Here is an 18,650-nt window from a genome sequence, read left to right on the forward strand (position 1 = left end):
TCGAAACTGCCAACTGGAGATCCAGCAGCCCTCCGTCCTACCAGCAGGCTCTGCTGCAGCTGCAGCACAGCCGCTCCCCTTTCTACAAAGGGACAGAGAAACCCCTGACAGTCAGAGAGCTGAGGCAGCTCCACGACCAGACCTGTACCTACAGACCCCCAATCTCAGCCTCTCATAACAACCCCAAACCACCCACTGGAAGTGAAGTCACACAAACGCTGGCTGGAAATGAGTGTGTGCAGCCCCCACAGGGTGTTTTCTATGGACAGAGCTCCACCACTCTGGTCCTCCAGAGGCAAAAGTCTCACTCTCTAACTCCGGCCATAGAGGGACACAGAGGGAGAAAGACCCTTCCCCTCCCTCGCAGAGCATCTGAACCTTCCAAAGTCACTGCAAACTCTAACCTCTCCTCCAGCCACACCCTGGACAGACATCGCATTTCTAAGGGTCAGACCAAAGATGGTGGCCTGAGGGTGTCAGATGTGGAGCCCAACCACGCTGAACCACGCTTCTGTCTCTCTCCCTCTGCCACCAGGGCTGTAAGGGACTACTTTTCCTCACAGGATCAGGAGGATGCAGACGCCTGCTTGCGGAGGAGTCAGGAGGTGGCTCTAGCTATTGTCCAGGGGAAGAGGGAGTGGCAGAGCAGGCGGTGCAGTGACCCACGAGTGGACGACTTTGAACAGCTTTTTTTTGCAGAAGAGTCTTACGTGTAAATATGAACATTGTACAGGCAAACTGTGTATGAGAGACTGATATGTTCACCTGTATACAACTGTTGTCATTACTGATGTGATTTTATTTCTCCATAGACACCTTTTTCCTTCTGGCAGCAGTAGTTAGCCCAATACAGAAAGGTGTTGCAGTTTACTGTAATGGTACATCCAAGGTTTAAAATTGTAAAAGGTACAGATGCTCTTCCTGTTTCAGTGGTTCTTCTTATGGGCATAATCTGCATATTGTGACTGGCAGACAGTACACTGAAAAGTTTGAAGTTGTTGGTTATAATCAATAATATACTACAAAAGAAGTTTAAAAGTGTTTCCATGTATATGACAATGACATAACCTTATAGCATTACAGATGGGATCCTCAAAAAATATTAGTATTGCATGATTCAGTGATTTGTTACAGCAAAGATGTAAATACACAGCCTGTACATCTGGATCTGTAAACAGTCATTAAAGCTGCCTTTAAAATGGCAAATGGCAATGTCAGCATTACAGCCCTCTAAAAAATATTTTTTATCTGGCAGTGGGTCCTTGTTTTACCATCAGAATGTTTTGTTGCTGCACATGAAGAAATAATGAAGGAAGAAGAGATATTCAGAAATGAAAAAGAAAGGACAAGGAAGTCTTATCTCAAAAGTTCTTAGTCAATGACACATTTTTGTAGTCAGCTTTAAGAGTGAAAATGTTTTATATATTGTAGTTAAACTAAATTTATATTAACATTAGTGAAGTTCACAAGTATGCTAATGAACAGAAACATACCAGGGACACAAGCAGGGGTAACAGGCATTTTAGGGGCTACAAAAGTTGGCACAACAACTGTTTGCAATGCTGCTCTTTGTAGCAGTAAAGACAACAATATGGTCAAGATGACTGCTATGACCTAAAACAAATACTATGAGCATGCCTTCAGTTCTATCTGCAACACCTGTGATGTTTGCTGTAGTGCCAGAGGAGGAAATGACAGATGTCCCCACTGTAAATACTTGTAACTTAAGAAAACAATACATCTTACCACCTATTTTTATGGAGATTGTACCTTTTATGACCTGTTGCATCTGTTAAGTGAGCTATTACTCTCCAGTGAAGTGTTTATCCATCTGAATCAGTGAATCAATAGGGCCGGTATTTATTCATATGAGCCGAGTTTCTAGACACACAGCACAGTGTTGTACTCTGTAGCTCTGGTTTATATCTCTGTGACCTGGGAGGGATAGGAGGTGGGGTAAGAAGAAAAACTGTTGTTCTGCATGTATGCTTGTGTGAAAGAAAGTCAGAGTGCTGCTGAATATAATGTGATCATTGACAGCCAGTCCTGGGCAGGAATGTGAGAAAGATGTGCCACTGAGAGAGAAATCTCCTTTATTCTTGCTTTTATAGCACTTCATTCAAACCCTTTTAGTCTCTCAAGAATGTCAAGGACGCAGCCTGTTGTGTGTGCGTGTGTGTGTGTGTATGTGTGCGTGTGTGTCTGTGGGTGTGCTGAGTTGAATGCAACATTGAAAAACAGTTTTGCCAGCTGTTGTATGTTTATCCATAATAATATTATTTTTGTTTCAGTGTTCATGTCATTGCAGTGCTGATTTCTTAGGTGACACTTTACAATAAATGACCTTATTTCACTGTGCATTAATGTACTGCAAAGTATGTAAATACATACCCGTAGATAATATATTCTTAGCAAAATCTAAGAGCAGTTTCGCTGAGTATTAACACAGTGTTATTATGAATTTAATTTCTCCACAGGTTCACACACTGGAATAAGGCCATTGTCATGTTGGGTGTTGCCATTTTAATTGTCTCAAAATGTACTTTATCCTGTATTATTAATATTGTAGTTCTTATCTCCATTACAGTGAATTGTGTTCAACGTGCATAGCTCTGCATATTTATGATACAGAAATATATAAATATATATAAATATATTATCTTATTCCTTTGGTATTGTTGTGTGAGAAAATCATGTGTATTTTTGTACATGCCAATTCTGCTGCTGCTGTCTCTATAGAAAGTATATTTGCTACAAAATGCACCATTTGTATATTGTGTACATCTGATGTCCATTGCTCACGAGAACAAAACATTGATTTTAATAAATGTTGCTCTTGTGAAATTACTTTGCAGATTGACTGTGGATTTGTTCTTAAGTGTGGCTACTTTAAATATAAAGGTTTAGCTGTTTCTGGATTGTAGTTTAGGCAGAGACACATATGTTAAGGAATTTAACATTTATAGCAAATGATTCTACAATTAAATTTGGAAGAAGACTCTGGCCTTTGAGAAAATCCCTAAATAATCCAAACATGAACAACAGTTCAGTGATGGATCATCCCTTGACAAACACATACATGAACATTAGGTTTTACTAAAGTCATCATTACTTAAAACTGTGATGCTTAAAGAGCAGGTGCAGCAGCAAACATTGTTGTCATATCAACAGACTAATATTAAGAGATGTCACATTATCATTTCTGACAAACAAAGTAGTAAAACATGTGAATGTGAGAACAAATTGTATTTCATGTGCACGGATTGTATTTTGTGTGCTCAGTTTGATTAATTTGTTTACCATTTCGTACACATGTTTAGAAAAAAACAAACAAAAAAAAAAATGATGTGAACACCCTGGGCTCCATACTATAGGTCTGAAAGATAAGAACATTTATCAGTCATTGACGGTACTGTAGGAAACTCAGTTTAGTAAACATGAGAAAACTCATCATGCACTTCATAACTAAGCAATGTAACTGCTATACCTCACCAAAAACATATAACTTTATAACATACATATTCTTTATCTGCATGTTCCAACATTTTTCTGAAATAAAATAATACAATATTTACACCTTTAAATCTCTATTAGAATAAATGTGTTTGAACAATGTTTGGTTGCACATGTTGTTAAGACTGAAAAAAATTAGAGGATTGCATAATCATCACTGAGGCCCATGAAATTATTTATGAACAAAGAACATTGTGCAGTCCCCTTCTGACCGCAGTCTGAAGCATCAAGGTTTGTTTAAGCCCTTTGAGTTATGAGTGCAAACCTGATATGAGTATTTACTGCAAGGAAACTAATACAAGACCCAACTGCAGCTTTGTAATTGTTTCTCTAACCTTAATTTATAATCTTTTCAACAAGAAACAGAACATTAGCTGTCAGGGTTAAATTTATAAAAAACTATGTGAGATGTCAGAGCCAGCAAAAATATAGATGGAATCATCAAAAGCCTTCAGATTTATACAATGGTGTATCTCATTTTGCTCATATCTCCAACCAGTACATGACACTAAGACATACATATTATTTACTGACGTGGCTCCACTGGTTATTTTCCTCAGGGAGGCCAGTTGCTGAGCGGTTTAGGTGATGTCATCCAACCACAACTTTGTTGCATAATGGGAGTGTCCAATAACACCCTAACACACAGTTGACAGCCTTCTTAACAAGTCTGTGTTTTGATGTTTGTGATTCATCAGATGGATCTGGTGTGGAAGAACAGGAAGAGTGTGTGTTTGAGAGTTTTCTTTTCTTTAACTTCTCTCATATATTAACTTTTCTCATAAGTGTTGTTAAAAAGCTAGTGATTTAAGTCTGCCTCTTGCCACAATATTTGTAGGATAAGTCACAGACATACTGTCCCCTTGAGGCGCATGGACCTGTGACTGACCAAGCAATACTTTACCAGAGAAAAGAGTGCAGTAGAAAATTGGAACAGAAACATCTAGTAATGTATCACCTTTCTACATACTAGAATAATAAATCTGCTCATGTCATTTCCTCTTTCAAAATATGGGTATTTTAGCTTTTGGAGTTGTTTTGGAATCTTGGTTTCTTAGCTCTAAACATCAGGAAAGGGTTAGGGTTAGAAATGTTGAAATGAATATACTGTAGATGGAGGAGGTCACAGTAAACACTGAGTCTGAATTTGATTAGAAAAGGTGTCACCTCCCCAGTGGCAAGACATTTCACAGACTTTGGACATAAAGTTGAAAATCTGAAAACATTGAAATGAGACACAGTGATAGGTGACCCTGCTTCTGGATATAGACCATTAAATCTTTACATCCTGAATGAAGAGTACAATACAGTGGTGTGCCTGTCATTTTTGTCTTCAAACTACCTGTAGTGCTGCTAGGCCCTGTCAACCTCAAGAAGTATTACTCTTTTCATTGCCAATTGCCTTAATAAAAACATTGATACATTTGTCATAGTACTATCAATTGTATAAGGTATGGAATGTTGGGTACAGAGTACAGAGTAGATTAAATAAATAAATATAATTTTATTTATTTATTTATTTTCACTAACAAAGACCACACTAATAAAGATATGGGTTAACATGATTTATTACATGATATGGAAGGAGGTGAGCCATGATAATGTGGGAGGGATGGATTGAGGTTTCAAAGGGAGGGTTGCGGTCTGAAAGGATGGAGGAATGAGGGTAAGGGTTGAGGTGAAGGGAATGGGATGAAGGGATGAAGGTCGTGAGAGAGGGGGTGAAGGGTGAGGGATGAAGGGATGAGGGGGTGAAGGGTGAGAGATGAAGGAACTGGGTTTATGGATGGATGGATGATGAGAAGGTTGATGGATTGTGTCCAATAGAGATGGGAGATCATTCGGAACTGGGGAGTTCAGACTGGGGGAACCGTCTCTTCATGCTCGGATGAATAGGAAACTTCCACCAAAAGGAACTTATAGTTAAGGCATGCCAGGGAAGACCAATGGCTGAGAAGTTTGATGATGTAGTCAGGGATTCCCTGCCTGGAAGCAGTGAAGGCAATGAGAAAGGAATGCCATTTCTTATTGGGATAAGATCTTGCAAAGAAGGAAATGAAATCAGAAGCATGTGGCCACTTTTGCAGTCTCTGAGATAAACAAAAGGTCTTGGGTTTGTGTAGTCGTATATGGGTCTGTATGGTCATGGGTATGAATCGGGTTGAAAGAGGAAAATAGGACGAGGAAAACCACACTAGTTGGTTTTGCTGGATTTGAGATGGAAGGTGAATGTCAGCAGAATAGATGGAAATGTCAGGCAGAAGAAGGAGTGAACACAGAACAGGGAAGTAAGTCTGAGAAAACCAGAAGCCTGAGCAGGGGATTCTGACACGGCAGGCAAAGAAGTGAGGGGAAACTGTTTTGGCATGGAATGTGGTTCGGCCTGACAGTGACCTTTAATTAATGTGCTTCTGTCTGAGTGAGATGAGGCTGGACACATAGCCCCTGTCAACAGCTTTTTAAGTTTTAAGTTAATTCCACTAATGTAGGGCAGAATAGTGAAAGATTTAATCTTGAGGATGGAATAGCGAATGTGATGAAGCTGGACAGAGTCAGGACATTGAGTGAAGGGAATAAGAGGCTGTGTGAGGCATGGAAAGTTTTGGAACAATTCCAACCTGCCACGAGAGACGAGAGAGTTTGGGGAGTGACACTGTTCAGGATGGCATCTTGTGAAGCAGTGACTAATGCTCCAACTGTGAGGTTAGTTGAAGATGGTGGCTGAAAACCGGGATTGGAGTCACCAGAGGGTCTGCGGTAAGTACCAATTGTCCAGATGATGCAATAGTCCTTTGTTGATGATATCCACAACAGCGCTGTTGTCAGAGTAGATGGTGATGTCTTCTTAGACCGTTTATGCCCCCAAAGGATGGCTGCTATAATGACTGGGTGACACAGTCGTCTTAAAAGAAGTAGGTCGTCTTAAAAGAAGTAGGTCGTCTTAAAAGAAGTAGGTGCAGTTCAAGGAGGAGAGGAGCTGGTGCCGCAGTTTTAGTTCCTTTTTTTGTTGCTTCGTCCATTGTAATGTGGTTGTGTTAGGATGGTACGGAAGCAACTAAGAAATGAAAGGTGAGACAAGATGGATCGGCCTTGGGGGATGATATGGATGGCGTAGTTGTAGTGACCTAGCAGCAAGATTAGGAGATGCTTGGTGTATCTATTGATTGTAAGAAAACTTGACATTATTAAGGAAATCTGATGAGAGAAGTGCTGGGACCTCTGTTTTCTCTGAGAGAGGAACTCCTTGTTCTTGAAACGCGGAAGTCAAAGAGTTAAGACCATATGAAGGGAGTGAAGATGGTGGCATAGCGGTAAGAAAGTTACCCATACTTCATAGTAGTAAGTGCCCTGCCAGAGGACGCTAAAAAGACACGGGAGGATGGGAAGGACTTTGAAGGCACTGGTAAATTCTCACTTGGTTGACCGGGCTCCTAGGCCCACGAGGTGGATGAGATATGGCATGGGCAGTTGTGGTTTACTGTACTGTATGGAGAATTCTGGTCTAGCGATGACACTATTCATGCCTGGGATGGTAGAGGCAAGCTGAGCTGAGTTGAATTATAGGGATAAGTCAGTCTGGCATGCACTCTGCAGATAACCGGTGGTTTGAAATGCAAAAAGAGTGAAGATAAAGCCAGATAAAGGTTTCTTGAAAGGTACCATATAAATCTAAATTATTATTATCATTATTATTTGTCAGAGACATGTAATCGTCTAGCTCTTACCTGCGGTCAGGAAAGCAGAGCGAATAATGTCACGGTAAGAGGAAGAAAGAGAAAACAAATTTGACTGCAAGAAATTGTGGACTGGTTGTTTGAGTTCTATAGAACTGAGTGAAGTTTTCAGTATCCTGGGGATATGGGGATTATGTGTAGATTGATGAATAAATTGAATGAGGCTGACATAGTTACCAGATTGAGTCTGTAGCCTGAGTGAGGGTGGGGCAGGGGATAGAGGGACTGATACGACTGGGCAGGACAGGCAAGAATGCAGGGGGTCTGCAAGAGTCTGAGTTTTCTGTGTAATTGTTACTTGATACAAGTGACAGTGCCGACAGTGTGTAATGTTAGAGGTGAATCTCTCTGTGTCCCATGAGACTTGGAAAATTATATAAGTAGGGAGGGGAGCAGAGCCCCCTGGTATTTATAGCTCAACATACCAGGTATAGGTGTTTTACCTGGAAAAATCACAACCGGAGACAGGAGATCAGTAATGGTTTTAAACAGTGAAACTGAGTTGTGAGTTACAAATGATGGAGAGAAATAATTTCAATTTGGTATTTTATTGTTGGCCTCAGTTGTTGGACACAGGTGTGAAAAGCTTCTGTTCAGTAAGAATGTAAAGAGAAGATTACCTCACCACAACACAAATTCTCATTAATCAAATTATTAGAGAAAGTAAACAATAGAGGGTGCTTTATGCTTTAATTTACAAATATGAAGTACAATATAAAAGCTAGTCTGTAATAAAATGAAATCATGAGTGAGGACATTTATATCCACCAAATGGCAGGTACTATAATCACAGCCTCTCCAGATCTGTTGTTGAGCTGAGTCAATCAGCTTCTGAATCTCTCGACTTCACACTGACCCACAGAGACAATCACATCTGCAGCAGCTGTGGGATAACATACAGCTGTTTCAGCCTGGTTCCTGCTCTGGTTCCCATTCTGTGTTGGTCCCGCAGAAAATAGAGCAAATCGACACTAGGGTGAGAGGTTCATTTCCCACTGGGGAAACTGCACTGTAGACGAATGCCATGTGCTTTTGATAAACTGTGAGATGCTGATACTGAGAAACTGTCCCTTATTATGTGTTAGGTTTGTAGAGTAGGTCAGCAGCTGAGCCTTCATTCTGACAAAGATCCACATCCACCTTAGTCTTGTATCAGCCTACATTGTGCTCTTATCTACTTCTGCACCAAAATTATATGAAAACTTTGTAGCTTCCTCCTTTGCAGAGGACAGCAGTTGTAGGAAGTATAGATTCTTAGAAGTAACCATGGATTCCAAAGCAAAAACAAAAAAAATTAGTGATGCTACTCTGTTTGAAGCACATTTTCCTTATGTCTGCATGGGTTTTTTTTTGTTGTTAAAGGACAGATGAATGTTGAGTCCAAGATGATGTCAGTCTTCTGTCTGAAGGCATGTGTTGCTGGCTTTACAGGTGCATTCTTAAACCCCCAGCTGTCCTCCTGGATACAGAAAAGTTTGCTTTTTCAGAGGGATGATAAGGGAAAAGCTTGGCTTCTCTGCAAGATTCCTCTGCCAATGTGTAGCTCTCTGTGCCATGAGGTCACATCTGATATGATCTATCCCACTCATGAATTTCAGTCAAAACAGCAATTAGCCACGTTTTCCTCCCTACGCTGTACTGTTAACTCACTCCGAAAAACATGCAACTCCCTGCACAGGAACCCTGTTGATATTCCCACATATTGTTTTTCTGACACACTTTTCCGCAGATTTGGTGCTGTTATGTTGCAGTGAAAAGCAGGCAAAAAGTCCGCCCCTAAACCCCATAGGACCCTCCATCTGGACCCAGCAAAAACAGTCTATTACAAAATAATGGCACTAAGAGAGGAATATCTCTGTGCCAACTTACATCCTATTTTACAGTCCCATTTTATAATGGAAGTAGCTGCTGCAAAAGAACTCAGTGTATTATAGCATTGTCTCTTCTAAGCTGAAGCTGAAACCATAAAATATAATTGTGCAATAGTTTACGGAGTAACAGAGCCATTTGAGGAAAAACATCTCAGTTTTTTGTTTGACATTTTTACATCTAAATACTGAAAATTGCAGATTAGAAGAATTTAAGACCTCCAACAAAGTTTAGTTACATAACAGGAGAGAAGATTTATGTGTTAGGACACAGAGGCCTGAGGGATATGAGCGAAGATGCAGAGACACAAAGACACCTGTTAGAAAGGCAGTGAAGAAGAGTGTATGTGCATGTGTGTGCGCGAGTATACCTGTAAATGTATGTGTCCATGTATGCACATTTCTCTGTGTGAGTGCATATGTATGTGAATGCTTGCCTATGTGAACTCCACGTTCCCTCCTTTGAATACGTAGTTGTGTGAACTTCACTGTGCATTCACATGGAAAAAGGTGCTGCATACCTTGACGGTGACTTGTTTGAATATTATCAGGATTTTTTTATTACCTGCTGATTATTAGGATCAACTGATGCTGATTAGCTGACAGTTGACTGACAAAACTAATGGAACACTTTATTAAGAGCGAGTCCCGTAAACTATAGCCAACAACAATTAACACACATTCATTAAGACAACCAATTAAAACTCTCCAAAACAGTGGCCCAGCAAATACTGCACACTTCTTGGAGTAGCTGCAGCTTATTGTTTCATGTAGTCGCCTTTGGCTAGATGAGGAAAGTGTACACTGTAAATGAAACATTCTTCCTGGCCTCTTTCTTCATCCTTGTTTTTGCATATTGCCCTATTGCTGTTAGGTCGGCCGTATCAGATTTTACTCATGTTTTGTATAAAGGTCAAGTATGAAACAACCATTACCAAAGTTCGGTGTTTGTTCTCCTCAAAGCTGGCCTATGCTTGAACTGCACACACCCGTGGTGCTGTGAGGCACCTTGGATAAAAGCTTCCAACATAAGATGGACTCTTGTGGCTAAAAATGAACCTGCAGACTTTTCCTCTCATCTACAAAGGCTGAAGTCCCTATTGGATTCCTGCCTACAGTTCCCTTTTGAACAGTTATTCCCATCCTTTCTGTAAAGCTCACACACACAGATAATATATGCATTTCTTAACCCCACAAATGATGACACACTTGTCAAAACAAACATTCAAACACACGTTTAGCAGATTTCTGCCTCACACAAGTAATTATATCATTATATTAACAGCTAAATGTGCAGACATGCACACACAGGTTCACAATCACAGTCACACTCAGGGTTGATTTCCTGCTGTTTTCCACATGCTGGTGTGTATGCTTTTGTATTTGTGTTCCTTTCATGTGTGTACCAGTGAAGGTGGGTGGGAGGGCACGAATCTGACCTTTGCTGGCATTAAAAGAGAGGGATTAGGCCAAACTTTCATCTACCTCTTTGTTATCACCACCAATGCTCTCATCCATGTAGCCCATTAAAAAAATGCCAAAATGCTTTAAATTCATCTTGGGAAAAAAAAATTAAAGCCTGCAGAAGTGTCCTTGAGCCAAATAATGTAATGGGTCTCTACAGCTCCCTAGATGTTGCCCTGTACCTAACCTCTGATGTTTTACCTTTCTTTGGCAGTGGCAAATGTAAAAGAGCTTCCCTGTGTGGTTCAAGAAAGAACTAGATTTAGGATGCACTTTGCTGCAGTTTGTGATAGACAGTGGAACATGGAGGGAAATCACAAGGAGATGGGAAATGGCGAGGTGAGGTGGGGGGTGCTGCCATGACCTATGAGTAAAACTGAGGACATCACCACTGACACCCCCTTCGTTCAACATCAAGGCTTCAAAAATTCCCCCACTGTCAACACCTACACTCCATGTCCCTCTCTGATGGTTGACACGTATATGAGTCATGGTAGATGGCAGGTCAAAATTATTCCTGTTGAAGGTAATAAAGCTTTGTTCCTATTTATAGATGGCTGCATGTGTTGGCTAGCCTGCTGTTTTAATCCTGTGGCCATTTTTATCATTATGCAACAGACAGTGGACTGTTTCGTATTTTAAAACATCCACTGACTGTTCTGTTAACAAATGACCTTTATACTATGTGCACTACAGTGCAAATCTCTGGGGGTGATTTGAAGGGAAATTTCCTGTCTCTAGATACATCTCAGTTTTTGGCTGCAATATTTCAGTACTTTTATTCAATTCAATTCAATTTCAATTAAGTTTTATTTATATAGCGCCATATCACAACAAAAGTCATCTCAAGGCACTTTTCATATAGAGCAGGTCTAGACCATACTCTTTAAAATAGGTATTTACAGAGAGAGACCCAACAAATCCCAGAATGAGCAAGCACTAGGCGACAGTGGCAAGGAAAAACTCTTTTAAGAGGCAGAAACTCGAGCAGAACGGACTCAGGGTGGACGGCCATCTGCCTCGACCGTTAGTTAAGAAGGAAGGGGAGGCTAATGTGTATTAGAAGAGAAGGAGTACTAAAACATCATATAATATGATAATATACAGAGAAATGAGGAATGAAGGCAACAATTTGAGAATTTGAGTTAGGTAGAACTAGATAGATAAGTGGATGGATGGACTCAGAAGCTTTATATTTGCAGAATGCTCTGTTAATGATATAAAAAGAGGAGGACTTCAGTATATAAAATTAAAGACTATTTGTCATTTTGCTTAGAGGCTTAAAAAGGAGATTACTCATTTTCAAGTGTGTGTGTGCCTGAGTCCAAGGGATGTGATTAAATAGCATCACCTCAGAGAACTTGGCGGGTATGTGAGGTTTAGTTGAAACTGAAGCTCGGTGTTAAGTGTAGTGCGTGTGTGTGTGCGTGTGCGCACATGTGTGTGTGTTTTCCTTCCTTCCCTTCTCATTACCGGGTTACAGTCACATTACATTCATGACCTCCAACCCTCTTACACAAGCTTCCATGTTTACTACACTCAGGCCTTTTTACAGTTACCCAGCATGGGTGTCCAAAATTTTGATATGGCCAAAATATAAGTGTGTGTTTTGCACTGCTGGCCAAGAAATGACTCAGTGCTGGCTTTCAGGTGATATAACACATCCCCTGGAAGTAATATTTGAAGTCTGCAGCTCTTGCACAATAGGGACTTTGTACAGCTAATTGAGTTTGATAATGTAAAACATCACCTATGAAGTCTGGGTATTCTTGACAATGGCAAAAGAATGTGAAAAGGATCCCTCCCTCTGAAAGTATTGTAGACACCTAGAACTGGGAGGAGACCTTGATCAAGTTCAAGGGATATTTGTATCCCTGAAAACAGTTTGGGATTCCCCAGGAGAACTTAGAGGATGTAACTGTGCAAAAAAGTAGAGCTTAACAACATAGTTACTCGAGCTCCTCAATAATCCAATAAAAGGTGCTTTGGATACAGAATAAATGCCATATATTATGTAATTGGTTAAGTAACCCACTGGACTGCTCCAATTCATCAAAACATTATTTTCATGAATGAAGAAGAAAGCACTGTATATACCTCCACCAAGGCCTTAAGGTTCCCCAGAGGACTCTTATAGTCAACATTGTAGATGACATAATGGTTATGTAACAATAGAGAGGCTTGATTATAGCACATTGGATCACCAACATCTCTAGTTTTGTTGGGACTGTTATGCATGGCACATTTTGTGTAGTGTAAAGTGAATGAGGATTACAAACATGGAGGCCCATTCATTTCAATGGAAGCTGCTCAGGCAGTGTATTTGGGCAGGTTTCTGATCCAGTCCATTCATTTCAATGGAACTGGTGCTTATGAATAATAAAAAAAAAAGTATCACTGGGACACAAAGCATCATGTGGCCACTATAGTGAAAGCATTACAGCCAAGTGCTGTTCTTCGGGATTTGGTCAATCTACAATTGGTTAATATTAACATTTTTTAATTTCTATTTATTTTGAAATTCTCTGACATCTGAATATATGGTTCTCTGAATGTTCCAAACTATTTCTTTTTGGAAGCGAGCAATTACATCAGTAGTTTACAGAGGAACTAGATCATCTTATACAGAGACAGCAGGAAATAGTTTACATATGCCATATAAATACCAGAATAAAAGCAGATAACAGAGCAGAGTGATACTGACTATACAACACTTCTTCAGTGTAACAGCTGTACAATAGACCCACAACAAAAAAAAGTTACACCTCCGCCAAAATAAATCTCATCTTACACAATTGTACAGTGTAATAATTGACAAGATGTTACATGTCAAAATAGTCTGAGGTAGAATATAACCTGAATATATAACAAATTAATACAGTTTCACTACCAAACAAAGCATAGCTGTTTGGATGCAACAACTTTTTGTGCCTTTGACCCATTTATGACTTTATTATAATTCAGCAATATAATGTTATCAGAAGACAGCTTCAGCAGCTGCCACAGTAAGGGAAATAACTTCCATCAGCTCAGTAAATCCTTCAGAGGGATTTGATTTACAAATACCCTTAAATCTGATTAATATAATCATTGTAAGTGGCCCTAAGAGGCTTTGGTCCAATTGCATTCATATCTGACTAACTGAACAATAAGAGAAGGAAAACTAATATCCAGGCATGTCTCCATCAATGATGGGAGTATAATCTACCATGCTGACCCAGTTTCTGCATTTCTATTGGCTCACAGCCCAGCAGTTTGTCTGGGGGGACAGAGTTCACCAGCTGTCATTCACCAGCCTATTTGCTAGGATGCAGTTCAGATTATCAACATGCTTATCCCCCTGTACGTGTGTGTGTGTGTGTGTGTGTGTTGGTGCAGGTCCATAGGCCAGGTCAAGCATGTCCTACCAGTTAACTGTGTCCTATCTGCCTGTGCATATCCTGTTTCATTGTGAGAGTTAGTATGTGTAAATGTTCTAAACAATGGTTTTAATATTTGATTTATGAGTAAAAAAAAATTGATGTGAGACAAAAGAAAGACCTTTTATCCTTGTTCATATAAAGAAGCTCAAAGTCACTTTTCAGCAAGTTCCAGAAAAAGGGGTACCACCGGAACTAAATTTAGGAACTCAAAGTCCCCTTTGCACAATCTTGTTTGTGTTTCATTTGAAGCTAAGGAACTGTGAAGATTAGAAGTTTAAAGTGAGGTTTAAAAAATAAAAGTAATAATTTATTATTAGTTTTTAGTTTTTGACTCTGAGTCTGAGTTGGATATAATTAATAATTAATGAATGAAAATGAGACTGAAAACTATGTCTGTCTTCAATAGGTGCTTGAGGTGTGTTTTATGTATTTCTGTTTCAGAACATAATTGCAGTCGCAATCAAACAATCATCAGCCCTTCTCTAAGCTAGTCAGGATGGCAACACTAAAGCCTAACTTTGAAGTGGTACACAATTTGAAGCATGTGCAGTATCTATTTTTTACAAAGTTAAATACCTTTAGAAACACAGACAAATGACTGAAATAATGCCACCACAACAACAACTCTTGGATCTCAGGTCCTGGAAAGAAACTTTGACAGGCTTGGCATCAAAACCACCTTAACTTTTGGTTCCATGACTCCCGGGCCTATCGGAAAGCAAGAATCAAGTAGAAGAGACATGCATGCAGAGAGGTCATCCAGAAACCAAGCCACCTACTTTCCTGACCAAAACACTCCCTGTCTGCTCTAACAAACCCGACATTCCTCCCACAACTTCCTCCCTTCGTTAGACAAAGTGAGATAAGTCCACTGTGAGTGTGATAATAGTCAAAAAAGAAAGTTTTGGAAACAAAGTGATGGCCAGTAGAGAGAGAAGGGGACATTTAAATTCAACTTTATTTGGACAAATCTGGGATTTGGCTGATATGATTTAAAGCTGCTGGCATTAAATGTTTTCCAGTATTATCATTAGAGGAAAGGAATGCATCAGGTTATTGCTTTCACCTGCAGATCTAGAAAAAGTCATTCATGCTGTTATCTCCTACAGAAGAGACTACTGTAGTACCTTTTATTCTGGTATTAGCAGGCAAAACATTGAAAGACTAAAGCTGTTACAAAACGCTGCTGCCATGCTTTTAACACATTCTAAGAGAAGTGACCACATCAGGCCAATCCCTGCTACCCTAGATAAGATATTTGAGATTTTACTGCTTCACTGCCTAGAGATCTAAGAAAGACAAACACAGTATCCTCTTTTAAATCTCTCCCTAAAACTCTTATTTATCCTATTTGAAATTCATATTTTTTATACTTTTATTTCTTGTTCTAACTGTAAAGCTCTTTGTAACTGTTTGAAAGGTGCTTATATCATTATCTCTCCAAAATATTATGATTATTCAAAATTAAATTTAATTCTTTCTCTTTTTACATGACAGGATGTCATTAGATTTAGTATTAACATGAAAGTTTTATGCCATGTCAGCTTTAAGATATGGCAAAGATGTTACACTGCTGATTTGTTCATACTGCCTATGCCTACAGCATGTCCCCACAGACAAACAGTGGCAGAAGGATGAGTCCCTCAAGCAGACAGTCAGGTAAACATCTTAACCGGGAGAGGAACACAGGAATGTAAATGTCTGCACAAAAAAGGAGGACCTAAATATATTTCCAGATCTTGGGGCTTGAACATCTGTGACTAATTGCGGATATTTCCTCTCAATAGTACTATAAGTACAAAGATTAATAAGACATCACCTGGCAACATTGTTGTTGCTTGGATATGCAGGAATCAATCAGTATCTGAGGTCATTTACAGATAAGTCGTCATTCCAGTAATGCAGATCACCTTGGCCTGTGACTGGAATGTAGCTCCCTACGGCTCAGTTTTTTGTCCAGCTCACGTGTTGCTGTGAGGGGCCAAATGAGGCCCTCTGACAGCATCACTCACAGTTTAACATCTGCCATCTTGGATCTGATAGAAGCACATGCTGTATGTATTGCCTTGTGCTGGTCCCTTGTGACATAAAATTGGATGCTTTGTTACAAAATGGAAAAATGAGACAGAATGACTCAAGGTAAAATTGCATTTTAAGCATTATATTCAGACAATATATTCTGAATTAATGGTGGCACCTGTTTTCTCCAGGGTGGGGGAGCTGGGGGCAGGGGGAGGAATGAGGAATGTTTTTGATACATATTGAGGATAATTTGAAACAAAACACAAGGAGGAGAGACCTAGAAGAAAACAAGTAAAAGAAAAATGACCTATAAACCAGGTGGAAAGGAAGACAGAGAGTGAAAGAGGTGTCAAGTTCAAAAAGCATCACAGCATTGACTCCTGCCAGGGTTGAGAAGAGGTCACACTGTGAGAGGAGGCTGTCGACAAGATCAAAGGTTAAAGTTTGAACTTTGGTAGAACAAGCAGAGAGAACCTAAACTTCTACTTCCATTCATTCATTCAAGTGAAAGTATAATAATGACTCTCTGAAGTGAAATGAAAAATGCATCACTGTAAAAAAATGTATATACTTAGTTCTAAAGGTTTTGCCCATAAAGTAATGGGCAAAGACAAATAAATTAAATGAGTCTAAATGTTTCATTTAATGGGACTGGTTGCATCTGTTTAGCTTCAGTGGTGAAATCGGAACCAAAGAAGAAATTAATGAATCTGAGATCAAATGAATTTCTCGCTCTCGCAGCTTAATTTATTTATTTTTTGGCTGCTGACAAAACAATGGTTAAAGGTTCCAGTGTTATGTTTTTTAATTTCAGTTTTCGTTTAAACATGTGCAAACAGGTGTACACACACACAATATAAACCAGGGAGCAGATGTGTGCAGGAGTGTGTGTATAGACAAGATTCAAACACAGATCAGAGACTCACACACTTGGCAGCAAGCCTAGATTTAAAGGATTGTCTACCTGGACATTTAAAAAAAAAAAAAAAATACAAACACACTATAATGCAAACACCGAGGTCTGCAGGATCTATGTAGTTGGCAAATCAAATATAGAAATGACATTTAAATAACAAGCCTTCTTATCAAAAGCCTGGGCAATAAAGCAACAGTGGGGTTGCTTATTGGGCGCTCATTGAAATACTTGGAGATTCAATATTTCAACCCTAGAGTGTCATAATAGGCCACAGCAAGAGTTTTTTTTTTACTTTTGTGACATTTTTGAAAATATTCAATTTTCATGTAGAAAATCAAGATCAATGAAGTTACCATATATGGTTCCCTGCCCGCTAGGGTAAAAAAAAATACTAATAGGTGTGTGTGAATAGAAAAAAGACATATAAGAGAGAGAGAGATGAGGGCCCATGTCAGTCCGGCCTAAAGTGTCCAAGTGTCGCTCTCTGACATGGTAGGAGAAGAAAGTCGTATTAGTAGTTCCGGTAAATACGGAACTGGCTTTACTGGCAGAGGGATACAGTGAGTGACAGGTTGCTTCCATCCTTAAAATTTCTAAGACGGCAGTTCATAAGAACAAGGTCAAGCAGCAGACACTGGGGACAACAAAGCTACAGACTGGCAGAGGGTGAAAACGACTCTCCACTGACCGGGATGACCATCAACTCATTCGAATGTCATTCAGCAACTGCAGGATGACATCAAGTGACCTACAAAAAGAATGGCAAACAGCAGCTGGGGTGAAGTGAACGGTGAGAACGGTTTGAAACCCACTATGAAATTTGATCGAGGATCGGTGATGATCTGGGGGTGCTTCAGCAAGGGTGGAATTGGGCAGATTCGTCTTTTCGAAGGACACATGAATTAAGCCACCTACAAGATTATCCTTGAAGAAAACTTGCTTCCTTCTGCTTTGACAGTGTTCCCCAACTCTGAGGACTGGTTTTTCCAGCAGGACAATGATCCATGCCACATAGCTAGGTCAGTCAAGGTTTGGATGAAGGACTACCAGATCAAGACCCTGTCATGGCCAGCCCAATCTCCAGACCTGAACCCCATTGAAAACCTCTGGAATGTGAATTTTTGCGCCAGGAGTGGCTTTAGGTCACCCAACAGCAATGTGAAGGACTGGTGGAGAGCATGCCAAGAATCAGGGTTAGTCCAGCAAATATTGATTTCCGAACTCTTCGTAAGTTAAAACATTAGTATTGTGATGTTTCAAAATAAATATGAACTTGTTTTCTTTGCATTATTTGAGGTCTGAAAACACTGCATCTTTTTTGTTATTTTGACCATTTGTCATTTTCTGCAAATAAATGCTATAAATGACAATATTTTTATTTGGAATTTGGGAGAAATGTTGTCAGTAGTTTAAAGAATGAAACAAAGGTGTTTATTTTACTCAAACACATACCTATAAATAGTAAAATCAGAAAAACTGATAATTTTGCAGTGGTCTCTTAATTTTTTCCAGAGCTGTATGTAACTTAACCTTCGCTGATTGCCTGTGAGAGGTCACGTGATTCTCCGACCTCACTGGGCCACGTAGCGACGCCATTTTGGATGTCCACGGAAGTTACCATATATAGTCACTTGCCCAATAAAGGGTTAGAGAGCAAATAAAAGGTCACGGATAGAAAAGCATTAGGCTCAGCACAATGCATGCAGTCTGT

At 39.7% G+C, this 18,650-nt stretch overlaps 1 protein-coding gene across 1 annotated transcript in view; it reads left to right on the top strand.

Annotated features, from left to right (window-relative positions):
- arhgap20 (Rho GTPase activating protein 20) overlaps positions 1 to 2,847 on the top strand; it is a 53,806-nt gene extending 50,959 nt beyond the window's left edge. The window contains 1 exon segment of the mRNA XM_051069235.1: positions 2 to 2,847. Coding sequence (XP_050925192.1) covers positions 2 to 716 — 715 coding nt within the window. The 3' untranslated portion in view covers positions 717 to 2,847.
- Positions 2,848 to 18,650: the final 15,803 nt, after the last annotated feature.

Source organism: Lates calcarifer, linkage group LG1 (assembly GCF_001640805.2).
Source record: "Lates calcarifer isolate ASB-BC8 linkage group LG1, TLL_Latcal_v3, whole genome shotgun sequence".
NCBI lineage: Eukaryota > Metazoa > Chordata > Actinopteri > Centropomidae > Lates > Lates calcarifer.